This window comes from Mustelus asterias, chromosome 9, assembly GCF_964213995.1.
Source record: "Mustelus asterias chromosome 9, sMusAst1.hap1.1, whole genome shotgun sequence".
NCBI classification, from domain to species: Eukaryota; Metazoa; Chordata; class Chondrichthyes; order Carcharhiniformes; family Triakidae; genus Mustelus; species Mustelus asterias.
Window position 1 is genome coordinate 37,832,727 of NC_135809.1, and position 21,872 is coordinate 37,854,598.

The 21,872-nt window shown below is 41.8% G+C and overlaps 1 protein-coding gene across 2 annotated transcripts in view; it reads right to left on the minus strand.

Annotated features, from left to right (window-relative positions):
* b4galnt3b (beta-1,4-N-acetyl-galactosaminyl transferase 3b) overlaps positions 1 to 21,872 on the minus strand; it is a 203,134-nt gene that overhangs the window by 112,245 nt on the left and 69,017 nt on the right. For both annotated transcript variants that reach the window (XM_078219999.1, XM_078220000.1), the window contains exon 2: positions 21,516 to 21,622. In XM_078219999.1, the coding sequence (XP_078076125.1) occupies positions 21,516 to 21,622 (107 nt within the window). The remainder of the gene's footprint in view (positions 1 to 21,515; positions 21,623 to 21,872) is intronic.

Below are 21,872 nucleotides of genomic sequence, written 5' to 3' on the forward strand. Positions count from 1 at the left end.
CTGGCTGATTTCATAATATTTCTTAGATGAGAATGGGAATATTGTCCTTTAGCTTGGCAAGCTAACAAAAAGGGTTGATAGAAGTAATTTAGCTGCTGAAATGCTGGCTCTTGAGGAGGCAGTTAATAAAGAATCAGTGAGATTCCCGCACAAGGCACATCCTAAAGATAGTACGCCCATTTATTGTTATGTACAATAATAAAACCAGAAAATGCAGATCTGGCAGCATTTGTGAAGAGAGAAACAGTTAACACTCCAAGTGCAACATGACTCTTTCAATGCTGAATAGGTCATACTGGACTCAGTGTTGGGCAGGTTTTTCCAACTGTAGCACCGGTGGGCATCATCGCAGGCAGGACGGGGAAATTCGGAGAGCTATTAAAAGTCAATGGCTCACCCTGTGGTGAGGCAGGAAAATCCTGGCTGTTAACTGTTTTTCTCTCTGGACAGATACTGCCAGACCTGCTGAGTATTTCTAGCACTTTCTGCTTACATTCCAGATCTCCAGCCTCTGTGGCATTTTACTTTTAGTTAATGAACATTATGAAAAGCAGGAGTAAAATAAAGATTATGGATAGAGACCACTGTCTTGAAGCAAATGCCAGAGAGATAATAAATCTCAAAAAGTAAATGGATACATTCAAGTCATCAACTGTTGGATTTTTATTAAGGAGAGCATGTATGAAGAACTTGTTGGGGATCCTGATCTCACAATGTAATGCTTTGTACAGAGTATGGATGTTTTTGATTTTTGAACTAACTATTTTTAGTCTAAAGAGAGAGAAGGGGTCTGATAATTCTATATTCATTGTATGCAGGTGATGGGTGCTAACCAGAGAGTCACCTGCACCCCTGTAATACACAGTCTAAAACTGTGGCCATTGGGTTAGGTTGGGTTGTTTGCTTGTAATGTGTAACTCTGCAAGTAGAAGTATGTGAAGATCGACTCCAGTTCTAACCTTGCCAACTGGCTTTCTGGAATAGAACACACCTCCTCACTCCAGTAGAATAACACAGCACTGGAGGAGGCCATTCGGTTCATCATATCTGTGCCAGTTCTTTGACAGGCCTATCCAATTACTCCAATTTGATATTTATCCAATTCCCTTTTGAAGGGAATCTGCTCCCACTGCCCTTTCAGGAAATGAATTCCAGATCATGATTATAATCCATGCTGGAGAAATGAACAGAAAAATATGCTGATGTGATAACTTAAACAATGTGGGATGAGGTTTATGTGGAACACAAACACTGATCTGAATCAGATGAGCCAAATGGCTTATTTCTGGGTTTTAAGTTCTAGGTAATTATGCCCCTTTCATACCTAAATGTTCCACACGTGGTGGCACTTGCTGTTCAAATCCTAAAATTTTGCGTAGAAATGGTAAAAATTCCAGTTCCTAAATGGATCTGAGTCACCACATATTAATTGTTCTATTCAAGCATCAAGACTTAGGAGTGAGCTATAATTCTGTTTTCTTCTCCACCGTTGTATTTAATGGGAAAGAAAGTCTAAAGGCGGATGTATTCAAACTGCCTGATCCACATCAATCCTGGTTCAGCTTCCTCAACTGATTCAAATTCAAGCTAGCTTCGAACAAAGCAGCTGCGTGATGTATAGAACTGAATTATCGAGGAGTAAATGGAGTGTATTGGCAAAGTGTTTTTACTATATAGGAGTTGGTCATGGAAATGGCAAACACGAGTGTATTATTTATATCGTCCCCTCGCAATCAATCCCCACCTTCTGCAGAACTCCAATTTTCAAATCCTTCCAATCAATCAGGTTTCTGTCTCTGCCAAAACATTGTCACAAAATGAATACAAATGATTCCTCATCTTTTCCAACCTATTTGCAGCCTTTAGCGTGACTGACCACAACATCCTCCAGTCATTCACTTGGGAGGGCCTGTTCACCACCACTGTCGCCACTGGAAGAGTAGACATTTCCTCCAGCCAAATATTAGTCCTTCAGACCCTGCCCTAATCTCTGCTCCCCAACCTGTGACTCCATTCCTCACCTTGGCAACTGTCTGAACCACAATGTCATAATTTTGGTGTCACGTTTGACCGGAATGACCACATACCCAAGCTGTCACTAAGGCCATATATTTCAGCCTCCGTAACATCACCCGCATCCACTCCTGCCTCAGTTCATACGCTGCTGAAATCCTCATTCTTGCTTTTGTTAGGTCTAGATTTGGTTATTTTAACACACACCTGGCTGACACCTACTTTCTACCCTCTTTAAACTTGAGCTAATCCAAAACTGTGCTGCCTCATTCGCACTTGGCACAAATTCCTGTTCTCCCCTGTGCTTGTGGACTCACGTTGGATCCCGGCTGAGCAATGCCTTGATTTGAAAATTCTCACCCTTGTTTTCAAATCCCTCCATGCCCCATTCCTCCTCATCTCTAATCTCCTTCAGGCTTTACAAACCTCAATCTGCACACCTCTAATTCTGGACTCTCAACCATCCCCAATTTTCACTCCACGCTCATGGCTGCGTCTTCAACTGCCAACTCCAAAACTCTGGAATTTTCTCCCTAAACTTCTGATAGCTTTGGCTTTTGATCATCTGCCCTATTATCCGGTGGCTTGATGTCAAAATCTGTTTCATAACAACCCTCTGAAGCATGTTAGGACAGTTTATATTAAAGGCGCTATACAAATAAAAGTTGCTGCGGCCATGGGGAATTTCACAAGGATATTTAAAAGCATGGAATATCTGTTGACTCTCTAAAGGCAAGTCACTCTTTATTGAATGACAAGGATCATTAATGTAAAATTATTCTCATAGTAAGTGGTTAGAAAAAATTTAGTTGCACAGAGTTGTTAAGAAAACACGGAATGTTGCGTTGTAGGGGATAGCTGATCAACAAGTCTTATGAATATTTAAAGCAGGGAAAGATAGTGAGCTATGGTGAGAAACAGTAAGATTAGTTGCAGATTGCTGTCTAGTATAACGGGCTGAATGACCTGCTTTTGTGCTGTAAATCCCCATGTCCAGCAGGCTGTTTATAAAGCTCTTTTAGAGCAGAAGCAGAAATTATCAGCATAATAATGGGTAATCATCTAGACTGGTTACTGGAGATTCCACCATTGGAAAAACTTTAATGCAACTTCAGCAAGTACTGGAAACTCAATATGAAAAGTCAACATCAGTTTTCTTTAAAAACTATTTGTAAATAGTATAAAGTACAACATCCCATGGACACTTTTAGCATAAGTGTAACTTCTTAGCCTCATAAGTCATGCAATACTCAGCAAGTGGCCTGCAGCATTGTATTGGCGATGGGCCAATCAGTATCATATTGACGTAACGGTGGAACAGTGACAAATATTGGCAACAGTGTTCCAGGCACAGCCTTAGCTCAGTGGTCCCACACTTGTCATGCAGCAGAATGTCTTACGTTTAAACCTTACTGCAGACATGAGCCCATAAATGGTGCCTAACTACTCAGAGCAGCAAAGAGAGCACAACAGAATTCAGTCACAGAACATAGGTGCATTGGGCAAGGCTTGCATTGATTGTCCATTTGTAATTGCCCTTGAAGATGGTGGGTGCTAAGCTGCCTTCTTGAAATGCCACAGTGTAGGTACATCTCCTTGAAGTTATTGGATTGAGTAATTCCTACAAGTACGACCGTTCAACTGTATGTCAAAGGTTGAGGGAAAATCAAAGAAGTTGATTTGTGTTTAAAATTGTTCTTTGCAAAGTGCAGCAGTTTTAATGTTTGATTTGTTGACCATTACTTCTTGACCCAGACATGTGATTGTATAATTAACCTCATATTCTACAATCCATCGGAAAATGAACTCAGTTGCAGTTCAAGATACTGTCCTTCAGAATTTTTACTTAACGTTCTAGAAAGGTTGGTAGTTTCATACTGATATTGAACATAAGATGGTAGATTTGCCTTCAAAACAATGAAAAGGGAATCTGGTACCACAGTTGAATACATATCACACACTACTACATACAGCCCTCGAGATAATTAGTTGTAATCTCCTTTCACCTTCATTCAATAGCAAACAACAGCAGGAATCAAGAGAGAAGAGGATTTGGCATATGGATCAGAATTTTCAATGTACTTAATGCTCCTGCTTCTTAGCATTAGTGCAAAGACAGGAAGGTTTCTCAATGTGCTGGTAATTAGATAGGATGAAAATACTAATAAAAATCATTCTGGACACAACATCCCTAAACATATTGGCACAGCCCAGATAATTTATCACTAATTGGTATAAATCTATCTTTTATCAATTATGGCTCAACTGGCAGCACTCTTGCCTCTGAGGCAGAAGGTTCAAATCCCATTCAGAGCTATGACTTTTTTTGTGCTACTGAGGAAGTGCTGGATTGTCAGAGACATTGTTAAACTGACCTCTCCAGTAGGCACTAAAGTTCCCATGGCACTATTTTGAAGTAAGAAGTTTAACAACACCAGGTTAAAGTCCAACAGGTTTATTTGGTAGCAAAAGCCACACAAGCTTTCGGAGCTGCAAGCCCCTTCTTCAGGTGAGTGGGAATTCTGTTCACAAACAGAGCATATAAAGACACAAACTCAATTTACATGAATAATGGTTGGAATGCGAATACTTACAACTAATCAAGTCTTTAAGAAACAAAACAACATGAGTGGAGAGAGCATCAAGACAGGCTAAAAAGATGTGTATTGCCTCCGGAGCCTTCAACATGTCATTGATGAAGACGAACATCTCGCCAAGGCCATCCCCACACCCCCACTTCTTGCCTTCAAACAACCGCACAACCTCAAACAGACCATTGTCCGCAGCAAACTACCCAGCCTTCAGGAGAACAGTGACCATGACACCACACAACCCTGCCACAGCAACCTCTGCAAGACGTGCCGGATCATCGACACAGATGCCATCATCTCATGTGAGAACACCATCCACCAGGTACACGGTACATACTCTTGCAACTCGGCCAACGTTGTCTACCTGATACGCTGCAAGAAAGGATGTCCCGAGGCATGGTACATTGGGGAAACTATGCAGACGCTACGACAACGGATGAATGAACACCGCTCGACAATCACCAGGCAAGACTGTTCTCTTCCTGTTGGGGAGCACTTCAGCGGTCACGGGCATTCGGCCTCTGATATTCGGGTAAGCGTTCTCCAAGGTGGCCTTCGCGACACACGACGGCGCAGAGTCGCTGAGCAGAAACTGATAGCCAAGTTCCGCACACACGAGGATGGCCTCAACCGGGATATTGGGTTCATGTCACACTATTTGTAACCCCCCCAGAGTTTCACTGGCTGTCTTGTCTGGAGACAATACACATCTTTTTAGCCTGTCTTGATGCTCTCTCCACTCATGTTGTTTTGTTTCTTAAAGACTTGATTAGTTGTAAGTATTCGCATTCCAACCATTATTCATGTAAATTGAGTTTGTGTTATATGCTCTGTTTGTGAACAGAATTCCCACTCACCTGAAGGGGCTTGCAGCTCCGAAAGCTTGTGTGGCTTTTGCTACCAAATAAACCTGTTGGACTTTAACCTGGTGTTGTTAAACTTCTTACTGTGTTTACCCCAGTCCAACGCCGGCATCTCCACATCATGACTATTTTGAAGAACAGGAGAGCCATACTTCGTGAACTGGACAGTATTTCTCTTCATACCACTGTTTCCACCTCAAAAAATATTTTATTGGTTATAAGTACTTCAGGAGGTCCTGAGGTTTTGAAAAGTGGTATATAATGCAAGTCTTCCTTCTCATTTGTTCACAATGATACATGTTGAATGTTCACTAAATCCCTTTCTTAGTTGCAGAAACTCTGTCTGTCGGAACTCAATCTTTTCTTACCCACATCATTGGTTTCAAAGTGGACCACAATGTCCCCATACAAAATGTCCTGTACCCATAGTTATCCTATATCCTGGCAGCAGGGAGGAATGTCCTGTACCCATTCATTGTTATCCTATCTCCTGGCCTCAGGGAGGAATGTCATGTACACATCATTATCCTACAGCCTGGCACCAGGGAGTCAAGACATCATTTGGGATTCATGTGGTTGCAGCAACAACTGCCTAGCTCCTGATCCAGCCCAGGTGGGATGCATCTTAGGTTGCAGAAGATAATCTGAAACTGGTCTGACCACAACCTTTCAATCTTGCTCAGATTTGGGACTGCTGCCCAATGCACAGAGAAGACAAATATTAGTTTCTTTACTGTAAAAAGTTTATTTATGAGTGTCACAAGTAGGCTTACATTAACAGTGAAATGAAGTCACTCTGAAAATCCCCTCGTCACCACACTCCGACACCTGTTCGGGCACACAGAGGGAGGATTTAGCATAGCCAATGCACCTCACCAGCACGTCTTTCAGACTGTGGGAGGAAACCAGAGCAATCGGAGGAAACCCACGCAGACACAGAGAGAAACGTGCAAACTCCGCACAGTGACCCAAGCCAGGAAGCGAACCCGGGTCCCTGGCACTGTGAAGCAACAATGCTAACAACTGTGCCACCCATATCTGAAAAAAAAAGGAAGCATAAACCTCATAACTACAAACCAGGCTACCATTAACCAGACTATCTCAGACCAGACTACAATTAGCCAGACTAACATTAGCACTGGGAAAAGTATTGGGAGACCATGCATCAAGACAAAATTAATTCCTATTTGGAGAAGGGCAAGTTAAATAAGAACATGTATTCATAAATCGGTGAAGGTGGCAGGGCAAGTTGATAAACCAATAGGAAAGCATATAGGATTTTGTATTCAATGTTTAAATTTGCAAAGCTTTAGAAAATCACTGGTTGGAGTATAGTGTACCATTCTGGGCACCAAACTTCAAAGTATGCAAAGGTCCTTGAGTGTACAGCTTTTTCAACGAACAGGCAATGGTGTGAGGGACCAAATGGCCTCCTTCTGTCCTGTAAAATTCTGATTCTTATGCATTAGCGACTTTGCACGGTTTTATGCAAGGACAACACTAATTAAGCTCACTATTTACTACTGGATGTATACTAACCATGTATTATTATACCATGTATTATAGAAATACATAGATTCTATCATTTATACTTTTACAATACAGAGCCAGAAAATACATCTGCTCATTGTCAGTGCCTAGCTTTGCAATAGCTAGTTGATAGGATATTAATCATTTGAAGATGGGATTGTGCTTTCTAAATAAAGCAGAAAGATAGAAAAGGTATTTATTTCAAGCAGCATTGAAGCACTTGGTCATGTTGAGGTGCAGCAAAGCTGCCTAATCTACCTCTGCCTCAAAAATGCTAGTAGTACTGATTAATTGGCTGAGGTTTGTGTGTCACGTTTGCTTCTGGCAAAGGGTGTACTAAGAGCCACAAAAGTGCAAAACTCTGGTTATTTGGGCTAGAAATTATGTATTGGTGTATTTTCTGAGTTGAGGCCCGAATTTTACACTTCCCCGGGATGCGAGGATAGAAAAACTTTACATCCTAAACCATGGGCAGGAAAGTGGGAGAGCGACTCCATCAGATGCCCTCTTCTGACTGGGGTTGCCCTTTGGTATGTCAGCTATGACTCACTAACTTTTACAGATGCGCCATTAGAAAGCATTCCTTCGGGTTGTTGATTTTGATTTATTATTGTCACATGTATTAACATACAGTGAAAGGTATTGTTTCTTGCGCGCTATACAGACAAACATACCATTCATAGAGAAGGAAATGAGAGAGTGCAGAATATGTTACAGTCATAGTTAGGGTGTAGAGAAAGATCAACTTAATGCAAGGCAAGTCCATTCAAAAGTCTGACAGCAGCAGGGAAGCAGCTGTTCTTGAATCGGTTGATACGTGACCTTTTGTATCTTTTTCCCCTGAAGGAAGAAGGTGGAAGAGAGCATTTCTGGGGTGCGTGGCATCCTTAATGATGCTGGCTGCTTTGCTGAGGCAGCAGGAAGTGCAGACAGAGCCAATGGATGATGGGAGGCTAATGAGTGTGATGGATTGGGCTACAGTCACGACCTTTTGTAGTTCCTTGCGGTTTTGGGCAGAGCAGGAGCCATACCAAGCTCTCATACAACCAGAAAGAATGCTTTCTATGGTGCATCTGTAAAAGTTGGAGAGTCGTAGCTGACATGCCAAATTTCCTTAGTCTTCTGAGAAAGTAGAGGCGCTGGTGAGCTTTCTTAACTATAGTGTCGGCCGGACACCTAAAAACTTGAAGCTCTCGACGCTTTCTGCTTCGTCCCCATTGATGTAGACAGGGGGATGTTCTACTTTACGCTTCCTGAAATTGATGACAACCTCGTTCGTTTTGTTGACATTGAGGGAGAGATTATTGTTGCCACACCAGTTCACCAGATTCTACGCTGTCACAGGTGTATAAGGAGTATAGTAGGGGGCTGAGAACACAGCTTTGTGGGGCACCGGTATTGAGGATGATCATGGAGGAGTGTTGTTGCCTATCCTTACTGATTGTGGTCTGTGAGTTAGGAAGTTCAGGATCCACAGGTGTATCACAGCTTGGTATGGCTCCTGCTCTGCCCAAGACCACAAGGAACTACAAAAGGTTGTGAATGTAGCCCAATCCATCACGCAAACCCGCCTCACATCCATCGACTCTCTTTACACTTCCCGCTGCCTCAGCAGAGCAGCCAGCATAATTAAAGACCCCAGGCACCCCAGACATGCTCTCCTCCACCTTCTTCCTTCAGGAAAGGATACAAAAGTCTGAGATCACATACCAACTGACTCAAGAACAGCTTCTTCCCTGTTGCTGTCAGACTTTTGAATGGACTTGCCTTGCATTAAGTTCTTTCTCTAGACCCCAGCTATGACTGTAACACTACATTCTGCACTCTCTCGTTTCCTTCTCTATGAACGGTATGTTTTGTCTGTATAGTGCACAAGAAACAATACTTTTCACTGTATGTTAATACATGTGACAATAATAAATCAAATCAAAGAGTGACGGTCTCTGAACCTCCACCCCACCCCTGGGGGACGGGGATTGTCGAGCACGCATCCTCCTAAATATTCAGCCCCCCCCCTCCCCCCAGAGTTTCATTTTATTTTGATGTTGTATTGCGTGACAATTTAATCACCTCTTTCTAATAATACTCCTACATAATACTTTGACAAGAACCTTCTGAAAGTCCATCAGCTGCCCCTCATTTAGAGGATGACATCTACTCAGAGTCACGAGTATCTGCCTTGGGTCTTCATGTGACTGAACAGGCCAGTTCTGAACCTGCAGATCTTTGAGCACACGTTCCTTGAGGCTGGAGGATCAGAGTGCAGGATGTGCTTTATTTTCCTTCCTTCTCTGCCGCCACTCTGCCTCACTATTAAGACACCATGATTCAGTGTGGCGCAGCTTGATGAACAAGTTGTCACCAATTTGAATGATGGGTGACAAGCTCATAGCAAACATCAATGTCAATGCTGCCATGCTTCAAGGAGAGCTTCACAGCACATTTGCAACATTTTCTTCGTTCTCTCCTGGAACGCAGGCCCATTTGAGATTTGAGTAAACTGGACCTGGCGGGGGAGATGCTTTTTGGCTATCAAGACACAATGTGCAGTCCAACATAATTGATTGTGAAGGAATGTTGGTTTAATGCTTGGAGAACTGGCTTCAGAAAGCCTTTGTTCGACGGTTCTCCCATTGAATCTGGAGAATATTTCAGAGACATTGTTGATGTAATTTCTCCAGCACTCACTGATACACAGTCTCATAAGAAGACAACTGCTCTGCATACCAGGACTTCCGCAGATTAGCAAAAGCCTTTTTTGTCAAACATTTACTGCCATCGTTTATGGAAGGCTGGGATGACACAGCTGATTCCGTGTCGGATCTCCTAGTCAATGGTGACCTTTTGAGAGAGATAGTTTTCAAATTTTGGGAAGTGTTCGGTATATTCCGGAGAGGTGATCCACAAAGCCCATATGCTCATCAACCATACATCCCTCATTAACACTCACTCATTTATCAAAAAATTCAATCAAGTTAGGCAAACACAATTTAGCTTTTCAAAAACTGTGGCAGCTTTCATCATTAACTCATACCTTCCCAAATGCCAATTATGTTGTTGCAGATTGTCTCAAAGTTTCCCTACCACTAGGCATTAGACTGGCTGTTGTAGCTGCTGGGTTTATGTCTCTCTTTTTGTTATGATGTGGAGATGCCGGCGTTGGACTGGGGTAAACACAGTAAGAAGTTTAACAACACCAGGTTAAAGTCCAACAGGTTTATTTGGTAGCAAAAGCCACACAGTGTGGCTTTTGCTACCAAATAAACCTGTTGGACTTTAACCTGGTGTTGTTAAACTTCTTACTCTCTTTTTGTTAAACAGGAGTGTAAAATTTGCAATTCTCCATTCCTCTAGCACTATCCACAATGTGGAAAAGGGTGGAAGGTTCTAACCAGAGCCTCAGAAATTTCCACCTTAAATCTTCCTCACTAACCAAGAATGTTACACTTCCAGATTAGCTGACCTTTCTATTTTGGGTGCTCAAGGTCCTCCACTTTATTTTTACCATAGTCAATAAATATCATTCCTGCCTCTGCATTCACTGCTATATTGGTAGCATCCTCTTTGCATAGTCAAAAAAGATTCAAATTACTCAATGCTATCTCATTTATATCCTCTGCCACCACAGGAACCGAAACTGGCCCCATCCTTTTGTTTTTCTTTCATCATTTGCATGTTTGAGTTTTGGATTCCCTTTCATGTTGGCCTCGAAATCTGATCTCATACACTTTCTTTTCCCCCCTGCCGTGGATTCCTTTTGAAGATCTCCTTTGTGTTTTGTTCATTCAACTTGGTTCTCTGGGTTATGAACCTTATAATTGTCACAAAGAATTCAAGGCTATACTGGTAAATTTATTTCCCCACAGTGAAAAAGGGATGGGTGGAACCACAAAAGGATTTTAACAAAAGGACGCAAAGTTTAAATTGAAGGTTTTGTGGAACCGGGAGCCACATTTTGATCAGGAAGTAGGATAAGATTATGAATAGCAGTCTTAAATAAGCTGAAGTTTAAAGAGCATGGGACACCACTGGAATAACTGAGTCAAAAGGTGACAAATGCATGGTTGATGTTTTCAGAAAGGTGGTGAAGTAGACAGTCTTCACAGTGAAGAGAAGATGGGATAAATTAGGACACAATCCCAAAACATTGTAATTCCATCCCATTTTCCCAGCCAATCAATGGTATGAAGTTTGTGGTGGGGTTTGAAGATGATGACTTCAATCTTCACAGCTTTTAAATAAAAGGAAATGAAAGCTCATGAAGGGGGGGGGGGGGGGAGAAGAGAAAAGAGAGAGAGAGAGAGAGAGAAATGGTAGTACGTGGGGGATAGAGAGGCCACACAGGTAATGCAGGGAAGAGCCAAGTTCTGGCATACACCCAGTGGAACCAGGCCCAATATCTTTCATTGCTTTTTCCAACTGGCAACTTCAAAAGAAGAGGTAGGAGAGTCGCTTTAGGGCAAGAGTGCAAGGGATGGGAAGAGATCTCATTGCTGGAGATGCTCCGATTTATAGTCAAATCGTTTACAAGCGAAACCAAGTGAGATTGTGGAACGCGTTGCCCCATAGGGCGGGAGTCTGAATCATTAAACGTTTTCAAGAAGGAGACAAATACATTTCTGACTTTAAAAATGGGTTAAAGAAATACGGGGAATAGGTAGGGAGGTGGATTTGAGATCAGGAAGATGGTGGAGCAGGCTCAAAGGGCTGAATTGCCTACTTTTGCTCCTAATTCCCACGTGCCTATGAGATTGCCCTACTAAACTGGACAATGGAAACAAGATGTGGTCAAAGGCTGCAGGGAAACGGAGGATGTACCTTGGTCACATTTTCTTGGAGTAGATGTCATTTATAACTTTCATGGCTAACTCAATGCTTCAAGGGAAGAAACCCAAGAACAGACATTCAAACATGAGGTTTCAGAAAGGTGAGAATGAATTTAGGAAATAATATTTTTGAGGGCATTGGACATGGCAGGAAGCTTGGCAGTGGCATGGCAGCTTGCAATGACAGAGGTGAAGAGTGTTTGGTTTTTATTAAGGACAAGATCATGGTGGTGGCCTTGAATGGAAGGGCATGCAAGGAGCATGAAACATGTAAAATGTCAGCTAGAGAAGGGAAGTAGAAATGGGGTCAGGAGGTACAGCTTGCTGAAAAGATGATCACTCAAAAGATGCAAGAGGAGATTGGAGAGAATTAGAGCAGAAGACAAAAATCACAGTTGGGGGTGCAAAGGGAATGGAGGGGGGGAAAAAATATCAAAATTCAATTTGTAAAATTATTGTGCGAATAACCTATTGGGAGTAACTGAGTAAGGAAGTTTATACATAGGTTTGTATAAGCGAGTAGTATCAGCTCACCAACGGTTTAACCAAATCCATTTTACCTCAGACCAGCACATTCAAATTAAGTCATTGAACATTGTTCTGGGATCACAAACAGTACTACAGATATCAATAAGAAGAAATTCCTATCATTCATCTCCCTTTATTCTTTACACAGTTTCTTGTGAAACATTTGAGGACACTTGTCCTGATTCTGCATCAATGGTGAATTAACAGCACTTGCCATTCATTATTCTTCTAGCTTCCCACAGTTTGTTTTCGGGCTTTTGAATAGAAAGACAGAATCATTGGCTCTCTGCATTAGTATGGTGCCCCGTGCAAGGAACCCAGGACCTGTGTGAATAAGGCAAGCAGCAGCTCCAATTGAACTAAAGAATCTTTGTCGAGTCCAAACCAGGAAATGAGAGTTAGAATATTTAATTCAATGTAGAATGTCATATTACGTATCTTGTGTTCCCATCCAGGAGTAACCCCAGCTAGGATTGTAAGGTCCCAGAATGGAACTCTGGCTCAAAAGGCCATAACTTTAACTTTTTTTTTAAGAAACGTGGATGGACAGAGTGACAGGGCTGTTAATTCGCTTTTTAGAAAGGAATAAAACATTGAACATGAAACATTTGAAAATACAATATTCCTTCAGTCCAGTACATCATTACAGAAATACACAGACTTTAAGGATAACACAGGTTACAAAATAAATCTTATACCACATTGTTCTAAGTACATGGTCTTTGTGAACCAACTGTTCAACTGCGGTCAGGCACACCCCATTCTGAAATTAAGTGGCAGACGCCACCCAAAACAACTTCTGTGGATTTTTCATCAAATCCCCTCTGATGCTCATCACACTGTGAACCAACTGGTCTCACTAGAACTCCAGCTTCCATATTTCACTCAAAGATACACACCATAGAATCTTCTTCCAAACAGCATTTTCTCTTGGATTCCTTCACCAAGGATCCACTTCCAGGATTTCAATCTCTCCTTTCAGTATTCCTCTACCTTGGATTGTCACATGCATTCAAGTTTCCACACAATATTTCAGGTATCCAGCTACGCCAATGGAACACCACTGCTTCACAAGCTATACCAAGTACTAAGGACTACTTCAGATATCTGGTTTCTCACTAGCCAACTTCACCAGGTCTGCACTTCTCAACTCTGTCTTTAACTGGTAGCCTCTCTGTCCTTTCTTTAACTTCAATGATCCTTGTTCAATTTCCAGTTTCTTTGTCTCTTTGATTTCAATCTTCCTGGGACTTTTCATTTTCTGGTTACTAGAATTTGCTGTTCTTTAGCTTCTGGGACTTGCTTTCTTGTCCTTTTACCCCATTGACCTGCCTCTCTGCTTCTGGCAGTTTTTGAGAGACCTGCTTCCTCTCCAATTGCTACAGGGTTGAGCTTAAAAACTAAACTCAAAAATTCTTTCTAACCTAAAGTGGCCCCTAATTGCTAAGCAACAGCTTTGTCTTGCTTTATCACTCATTTACTTTCACATCATAAATCACAATGCAGGCACAGTTTGAAATGAAACCAAAACCACCATACATGCAGACATCTAACTAACCCTTTCACACACAAACACAAAATTAAACACACACACACCCCCATACCTTATTTCTCATTTCCAAAAATACAAATATGGATTACTTAAAACTACCTACATTTCCTGACACACAAAAAGGAAACGAAAGGTTGGATTAAGTGGGATAGAAAACACATTATAAAAAGAAACTAAATTATTAAAATCTGAAGGAAAGAGATCCCATACGTCTTTAAAAGCATCTTTCACTTCAGATTGTTTGGAATTAACACCACTTAAATTTCACTTACACTTGAACATGCCCCACCTTTTCTGCTGTGTTTCGTGGGGAACCAGGGAATAAGTACGGCAACTGCAAACCTTGCAAGGATTACAGTTCTGACTGTACCTGCAAGTACAGTGTAGTGCAGTTTGTTGAGCAGCAGGGCAAATTGGACAGAAACATCTGCATTTCTGCTTTACTGCACGTGTGGTAACAGACGTTGCTCTCCAATTTACTTCATGGTAGGGTCACCATAATTTCGACTGCAACTTTGGATCAATATGTTTAGCCAATATAATCAGAATTAGCCAAGCTTTACTTTAAAAATCATGATCTTCAAAGATTTGCAAAATAATGGCGACACACTAGATTTCCCAATGGCCAAGGCAGTTCAGATTGTAATTGAGATTAGCATGCGACAAATGACTTGACATTGTAAATAGGAAAGCAGTTTTATCACATACTCATTGTATAAAGGTTTGAAAATATAACAGAAATAGGTGATTTGTCAGAGGGTACGTGACTTAACACCAAAAAAATGTTCAAATAAAATGACATCTTAAATTTTCAGACATCGACCTCTACTGGGACTCTCCACTTGAATGAAGGGTGCTAATAAAGGGTTATACTCTTAAGAGGTTAATAACCTGTCTTCACACTTTACAAATGTTGACTGAGTTGAACAATGTACTTCCAACAAAGTTTGCTTTCATCTTAAAACTCCATCCCTTCTTCCCATTAAACAGCCAGTGCACTGTCCTACAGCAACAAATGTACCCGATTTGAAATATTTGATTTTGCAGGGAGATGGTTAAGAAAGGATACAACCATCTCCCTTTCAAAATGGCCAATGTTGAAAATATGGTGATTTAGGAGGTTAAAATTGAGAAAACAAGCAGACAAAATAACTGTACACGAAACGCCTCCGTTCTCAAATTTGCATGACAGCAAATGCTCTTCAGTAAGCAAATATCCCAACGTTTGTTCATGCTCCCTCATTTTACTTCGCCCATACAAGCAAAAAGGAATCCATCAAGAACCAAAATTGAAGTGATCCATCATAAGTCAGGTAGATACTAAAAGTATATAAACTTTATTCTTCAAAGTGTGATTGAATCCTTATCCATTACAGCCAGAGAGAATGATGCAAATGACTACTAAGAAGAAGCATCTCAATGTGTTACCTGTTGTAATTATAAACAGTCTTTTTGATATTCTTTCATGGAATGTGGGCATCACCAGCAAGGCCAGCATTTGTTGCCCATCTCTAACTGGCCTTGAATCGAGTGGCTTGGCACACTATTTCAGAGGGCAGTGAAGAGTCAAGCAAATGGCTGTGGATCTGGAGTCACATGTAGGCCAGACCAGGTAAGGATGACAGATTGGTGAACCTGATGAGTTTTTAGAGGATAATTGACAATGGTTTCATGGTCAGCATTACTGAGACTAGCTTTTTAATTCCAGATTATTAAATTTAAATTCCACCAGCTGCCGTGGTGGGATCTGAACCCTTGTCCCCAGAGCATTAAGATTTTTACATTGTGTGCCATCATTAGATTGAAATCATTTTTTCCAGACAGACAACAGTACATAAATTACTGTCAGAACATGGAAGTAATACAATAATTGTAGCTTAAAGTCATCACAGCCACTGTCCATTAAAACAGGCATCGCTCACCAAGCATAAAGTGAAACCAGACAGGAGAAACTACCATCATCCAATAGGAAGCTGATTTTACTTGAAAATTCTAAGTGATCAACTTTGCTAACAAGATAATTCCACTACTACTTTACAAGTATTAAGGCTGGAGAGAAAGACAAAGATCAACAAACATGTTCCAGTAAAATATACTTTATTCAAGTACATATCAAAATTTAACATTACATAAAGTGCAAAACAGATCAGTTTCTTTCCATACAGTATGAGGCACTTGAAAAGCCATACAACGATTACAATTACAAGCTATATTTACAGTATTCATTTCTTGTCAAACATACAATCCTAAGTGGTTTACACCATTTCCAGCACTTGGCAGGAGGGCCTTGGTGGAATTTTGGTTGCATGACAGTTGCCTACAAAACTAAGTACCACCAGTAATGCAGCAGAAGAGTGCCACCAAACTTTCCACTTGCCATGTTCCGGTGAAAAACCAGAATGGAAGCAAAAAAAATAACCCCAGTGAAACATGTTAAAGTTTATTCATTAGTCACAAGTAGGCTTACATTAATACTGCAATGAAGTTACCGTGAAAATCCCCTAGTCGCCATGCTCCGGCACCTGTTCAGGTACATCGAGGAAGAATTTAGCATGGCCAATGCACCTAACCAGCACATCTTTCAAACTGTGGGAGGAAACCAGAGCACCCGGAGGAAACCCACGCAGACGACACGGGGAGAATGTGCTGACTCCGCACTGACAGTGACCCAATCCGGGAATCGAACTCTGGTCCCTGGCATAAGGCAGCAGTGCTAACCACCGTGCATCTGATCAGAGTGTTCCTTGTAATGAATACAATAAGAGAGTTTCTTGATAGCTGATAAGACACATTCTGCTTTCTATGCATTAACCTGGCACTTGTATCAATGCCAGGCATACACAGAAAAGAAGAAACATTTCCCAAACATTACACAACTAGAATCAAAAACTTAAAATAGCGCAGGCAGATTTGTAGAAAGATAAAAGAGAGTGTTTATATTTCTGGTTGTTAACCTGTCATAAACAAACTGAAATAATAATACTCTTTTCTCTCTCTACCAATGTTGTCTGACCTGTTGAGTATTTCTAGGGATTCGCACGTTTTATTTCAGATTTCCAACATTTACACCAACTGTATTTTAATATACAGGTCTGTCAAATAGTTCTCCATGAGACAAACAGTAAACAAACTACATTTTATACCACATTGACAAAAGGATTACATAGGATATACGGCACAGTATATTATCCAGCGTAACCAATCCATGCCAGTGTTTATGCTCCACTCGAACATCCTCCCATCTTTTCTTATTTAAATCTACCATCAGAATCATCTATTTCCTTCTCCATCTGTTTGTCTAGCTTCCCCTCAAATGCATGTGTTTTAATCTCTTCAATGACTCCATGTGATGGTTAGTTCCAAATCCTTCCACTTAAGAGCAAGACCTTAACAGTATTGATAGGCAAAGGGATCTGGGTGGACAGGGGTACACAGGTCACTGAAAGTGGCAATGCAGGTGGAGAAGGTAGTCAAGGCGGCATACGGCATGCTTGCCCTCATTGGCCGGGGCATTGAGTTTAAAAATTGGCAAGTCATGTTGCAGCTTTATAGAACCATAGTTAGGCCGCACTTGGAATATAATATTCAATTCTGGTCGCCACACTACCAGAAGGATGTGGAGGCTTTGGAGAGGGTACAAAAAAAGATTTACCAGGATGTTGCCTGGTATGGAGGGCATTAGCTATGAGGAGAGGTTGGAGAAACTTGGTTTGTTCTCATTGGAACGACAGAGGTTGAGGGGTGACCTGATAGAAGTTTACAAGATTATGAGAGGCATGGACAGAGTGGATAGTCAGAAACTTTTTCCCAGGGTGGAAGAGTCAATTACTAGGGGGCACAGGTTTAAGGTGTGAGGGGCAAGGTTTAAAAGGAGATATATGAGGCAAATTTTTTTTAACATAGAGAGTAGTGGGTGACTGGAACTCATTGCCAGGGGAGGTACTGGAAGCGGATACGGTAGTGACTTTTAAGGGGCGTCTTGACAAATACATGAATAGGATGGGAATAGAGGGATATGATCTCCGGAAGGGTAGGGGGTTTTAGTTAAGTCGAGCAGCATGGTCGGTGCAGGTTTGGAGGGCCGAAGGGCCTGTTCCTGTGCTGTAATTTTCTTTGTTCTTTGTGGGTGAAGTTTCTTCTGAATTCCTTATTGGATTTCTAGGCATCTAGGTAAGCTGCTCCCCACAAGATTTGATGATCGAGTTTCATATGCACGCTACTTAAAACCTCAATACGGGAAATACTACAGCAAAAAGACCATAAAGTCCTAGATGGACATCAACGACTAGGATCAATCTTAGAATCACTAAGCTGCAGAAAGAGGCCACTTGGCCCATCGAGCCTGCCCCGACAGTAATCCCACCCAGACCATATCCCCATAACACCGTGTTTTTACCCTGCCAATCCCCCTGACATCACGGGGCAATTTAGCATAGCCAGCCAATCTAACCTGCACATCTTTGGACTGTGGGAGGAAACCCATGCAGACACAGGGAGAACGTGCAAATCCACACTGACAGTCACTGAAGTCTGGAATCGAACCCGGGTCTCTGGCGTGTGAGGCAGCAGTGCTAACCACCGTGCCGCCCAAAATGATCGATATTTTGGCACTCAAAGTGACAACAGGCACAAAAATCTCAGACACTATTTTGTCAGAGAATAAAACACAAGGTTCTCAGCAGGGACAAATGCAAATTGCAGTTCCAAAGGTAATATTTTGAACACAATTATTGCTGACAGGAGTGAGAGATGCAAATTCTCTCAGTAAAAAGTACAACTGTTATTCTGTAGTACGTCACTGTCATTCAGGACATCAAAAGTCTGCAAGGTTCGGATCAGAGGAGAAGCAAGTTCAATTCACTGGGACAATGGAAAATAAAACCATGAGAAAACATGATCTGTCACTGGCACCTCAGTTCCAAAGAACCACAATCTCCCTTAGCTAATCTTAGAAACTGATCAGCTACATGTTTTCCTGTTTTATCTCAGCTGAATATTAGTCAGCCAGCAATGAAGTAGCTGTTACCAGTACCAAGGGGGAAGGGAAAACAGTAAATTAGTTTCCAGAAGACTAACGGTTCCCTTCGGTAATACCATTCTAAAGTGGAAACACTAGACGCATATGCAGGACAAAGGACTGATGTGTGCATGTGGAGATGAGAAGAGCACCAATATCACATGATGTCAACACTAAACATACATTCTCACATTAATAGTCACCATATCATGGGAAGGTAGGATATCTAGTATACCCAGACATACTGAAGGACATCATAACCCATGCAACTGCAACACAAAAGACAACACCAACTTAAAGCAAATTTAAAAAACTAGCTTTAATTGCTCTCTGGAGATAAGCCTGTCTTCTGCTTGACAATTTTCCATAGCAGTGCTTTGAGTTCAGAAGCTCATCCTGTAAAGAACTGAGGAACAGGGAAGCCACATCCCATTTACTCGATGCTTCATTATGCTATTTTAGACTCTGACCCCCAGCATAAAACTAGTGAGCAATATTCCTACTCATTTACTGGCTTCCTGAAATTGCTGTCACTGGTCTAAAGAAGAAACTAAACCAAGTAAGAAAATTCCCCAGTGGTAAAATGTGCCATCAGATTGCGGTTTCATTTTACTCAGCAGAATGTATAATATGGAATTCAATTTGTGTTCTGTGCAGATTTAGATCAACTGAGCTGCATTGTCAAATGTAACTTTAAGTCTCCAGGAAAACAGAAGGGTAGGGAAGAAAGTTAAAAGAAAAAAGCTGGATGAAAGCTACTGTGTAGACACTGATGAGAATTCGTTAATAGGTAAAATCGAGTCACTTGGATACTGGTATCACCATTGCCTGCCAATAGCTAAATTGGAAGAACAAAGAAAAGGGAACTTTGTAACAAAATCCCAATTGGTTAATTATGGTAACGCATTGGGTGGAATTTTCCCATCCTGCCCACCATGGGAAGCATAACAGGACAGGACCATGCAAAAGGTCCGTTGACCTCAGGCAGAATTTTCCAGTCTTGGGGCAAGTGCGGCTGGAAAATCCTACCGAAAACAGAACCGACCTAAAGCCAAAAATATAGGCAACTCCACAAGATCACCAGAAATTTCTAAAAGTTTTCCTGATCAAGGAAAACTAAGACAAATGCTTCATACATGGCTGCAAGATCAAAGCTGCTCATAAATAAATAGAAACAGGTAGACCACATGGCTCCTTGAGCCTGCTTCACCATTCGATACGATCTAGTCAATCCTTGGCCTCACTTTTACACCCATAGCCTAAATCTCATGATTCCCTGCAACTGCAATAATCTGTCTATCTCAGCCTTGAATAAATTCAAATGATGGCACATCCACAAACCTCCAGTAAAGAATTCCAATGATTCACAACCTTTAAGTGAAGGCATTTCTCATTTCTCTCCTCAATGACCAATCTCCCTACTCTATGGAGGGGATTTTCTGGCCCTGCCCAGACTGCCTTTTTCCACTGAAAAATCAATAGACTATTGACTAGGCTGCCATGCCCTGCGCAGCAGGTCTCACCATTATGGGGCTGAAAAATCCCAGCATGGCACCTCTTGGTTCCTCAGTCAGCAGAAACAACCACTCAGTGTCTATACTTGAGAAATGTGTGAGAGGCTTGCAGCAATACTAGGAGCATGTGGATGTCAGGTCTAAATCCTGATTGATATAGATTGTTCATATGCAGGTTAAAGTAAAGTTTATTTATTAGTCACAAGTAAGGCTTACATTAACACTGCAATGAAGTAACTGTGAAATTGCCCTAGTCACCACAGTCCGGCGCCTGTTCGGGTCAATGCACCCAACCTAGCACGTCTTTCAGAATGTGGGAGGAAATTGGAGCACCCGGGGGAAACCCACGCAGACACGGAGAGAACTTGCAAATTCCACACAGACTGTGACCCAAGCCAGGAATTGAACCCTTGGCAGTGTGAAGCAGCAATGCTAACCACTGTGCTGCCCGATGATTATGGACGAATGGTGAATGCAGTAGTGTTAGTGCAGTTAATAGATATGGCATTTGAAGATGCATTTACAGAGCTTGTCTACGTGTGAGGCCAGTGAACTTCGCTGCATCCAGGTCCTTGAATCCTAGCACTGACCTCCAAGGCTATCTGCTTGCTCGGCTTCCTGAGCGTGTATCTGGTCAGTCTCCTGCAGACACAGGATAGCTCCTGCACCAAGGCCTCCAGTGCAACATCTGAACAAGATGGAGCAGGTCTCTCCCATGTTGAGCCATTCTTCAATGTTTTCCAGATCAGATTCACTTTCTGAGCAATTGCCAACATGTGCTGCAATCACAATGGCCCCTCCTCTAAGCTGCTCCAGCAAATTACAATATTAGGCGCCGGATTTGTCCAGACAAACAAAAGGCAGCACAAACTTGGTGCATTGCCTGCATCTCAGTTAATGGGTGTGGATTTATCACACATCGTGATCCCTGCAATACTACGAGGCTCTCAAATTTAGCAGCTACCCTCTTTTCAGGCTTGAAGTAGCTTAATGGTTTTTTCCCTCTAATGTTTATGTAACTTAATTGGAAACAGTGAAACAATTTGTAACACGATTATATCCTTAATTACCATGGGCTTACCTCATTCCCTGCCTCCTCCTTTCTTTGGTTATAGTACTCCAAGTCCCGATCAACACCAGGCACTTTGTTATGTTGCACATGGGATTGTTTCTTCCAGTTTCTGAATTCTAAAGAGAGATATGAATCAGTACAAGTACAAACATAGAACATAGAACAGTACAGCACAGTACAGGCCCTTCGGCCCTCAATGTTGTGCCGAGCTTTGTCCGAAACCAAGATCAAGCGATCCCACTCCCTATCATTCTGTTGTGCTCCATGTGCCTATCCAATATCCGCTTGAAAGTTCCTAAAGTGTCCAACTCCACTATCACAGCAGGCAGTCCATTCCACACCCCAACTACTCTGAGTAAAGAGCCT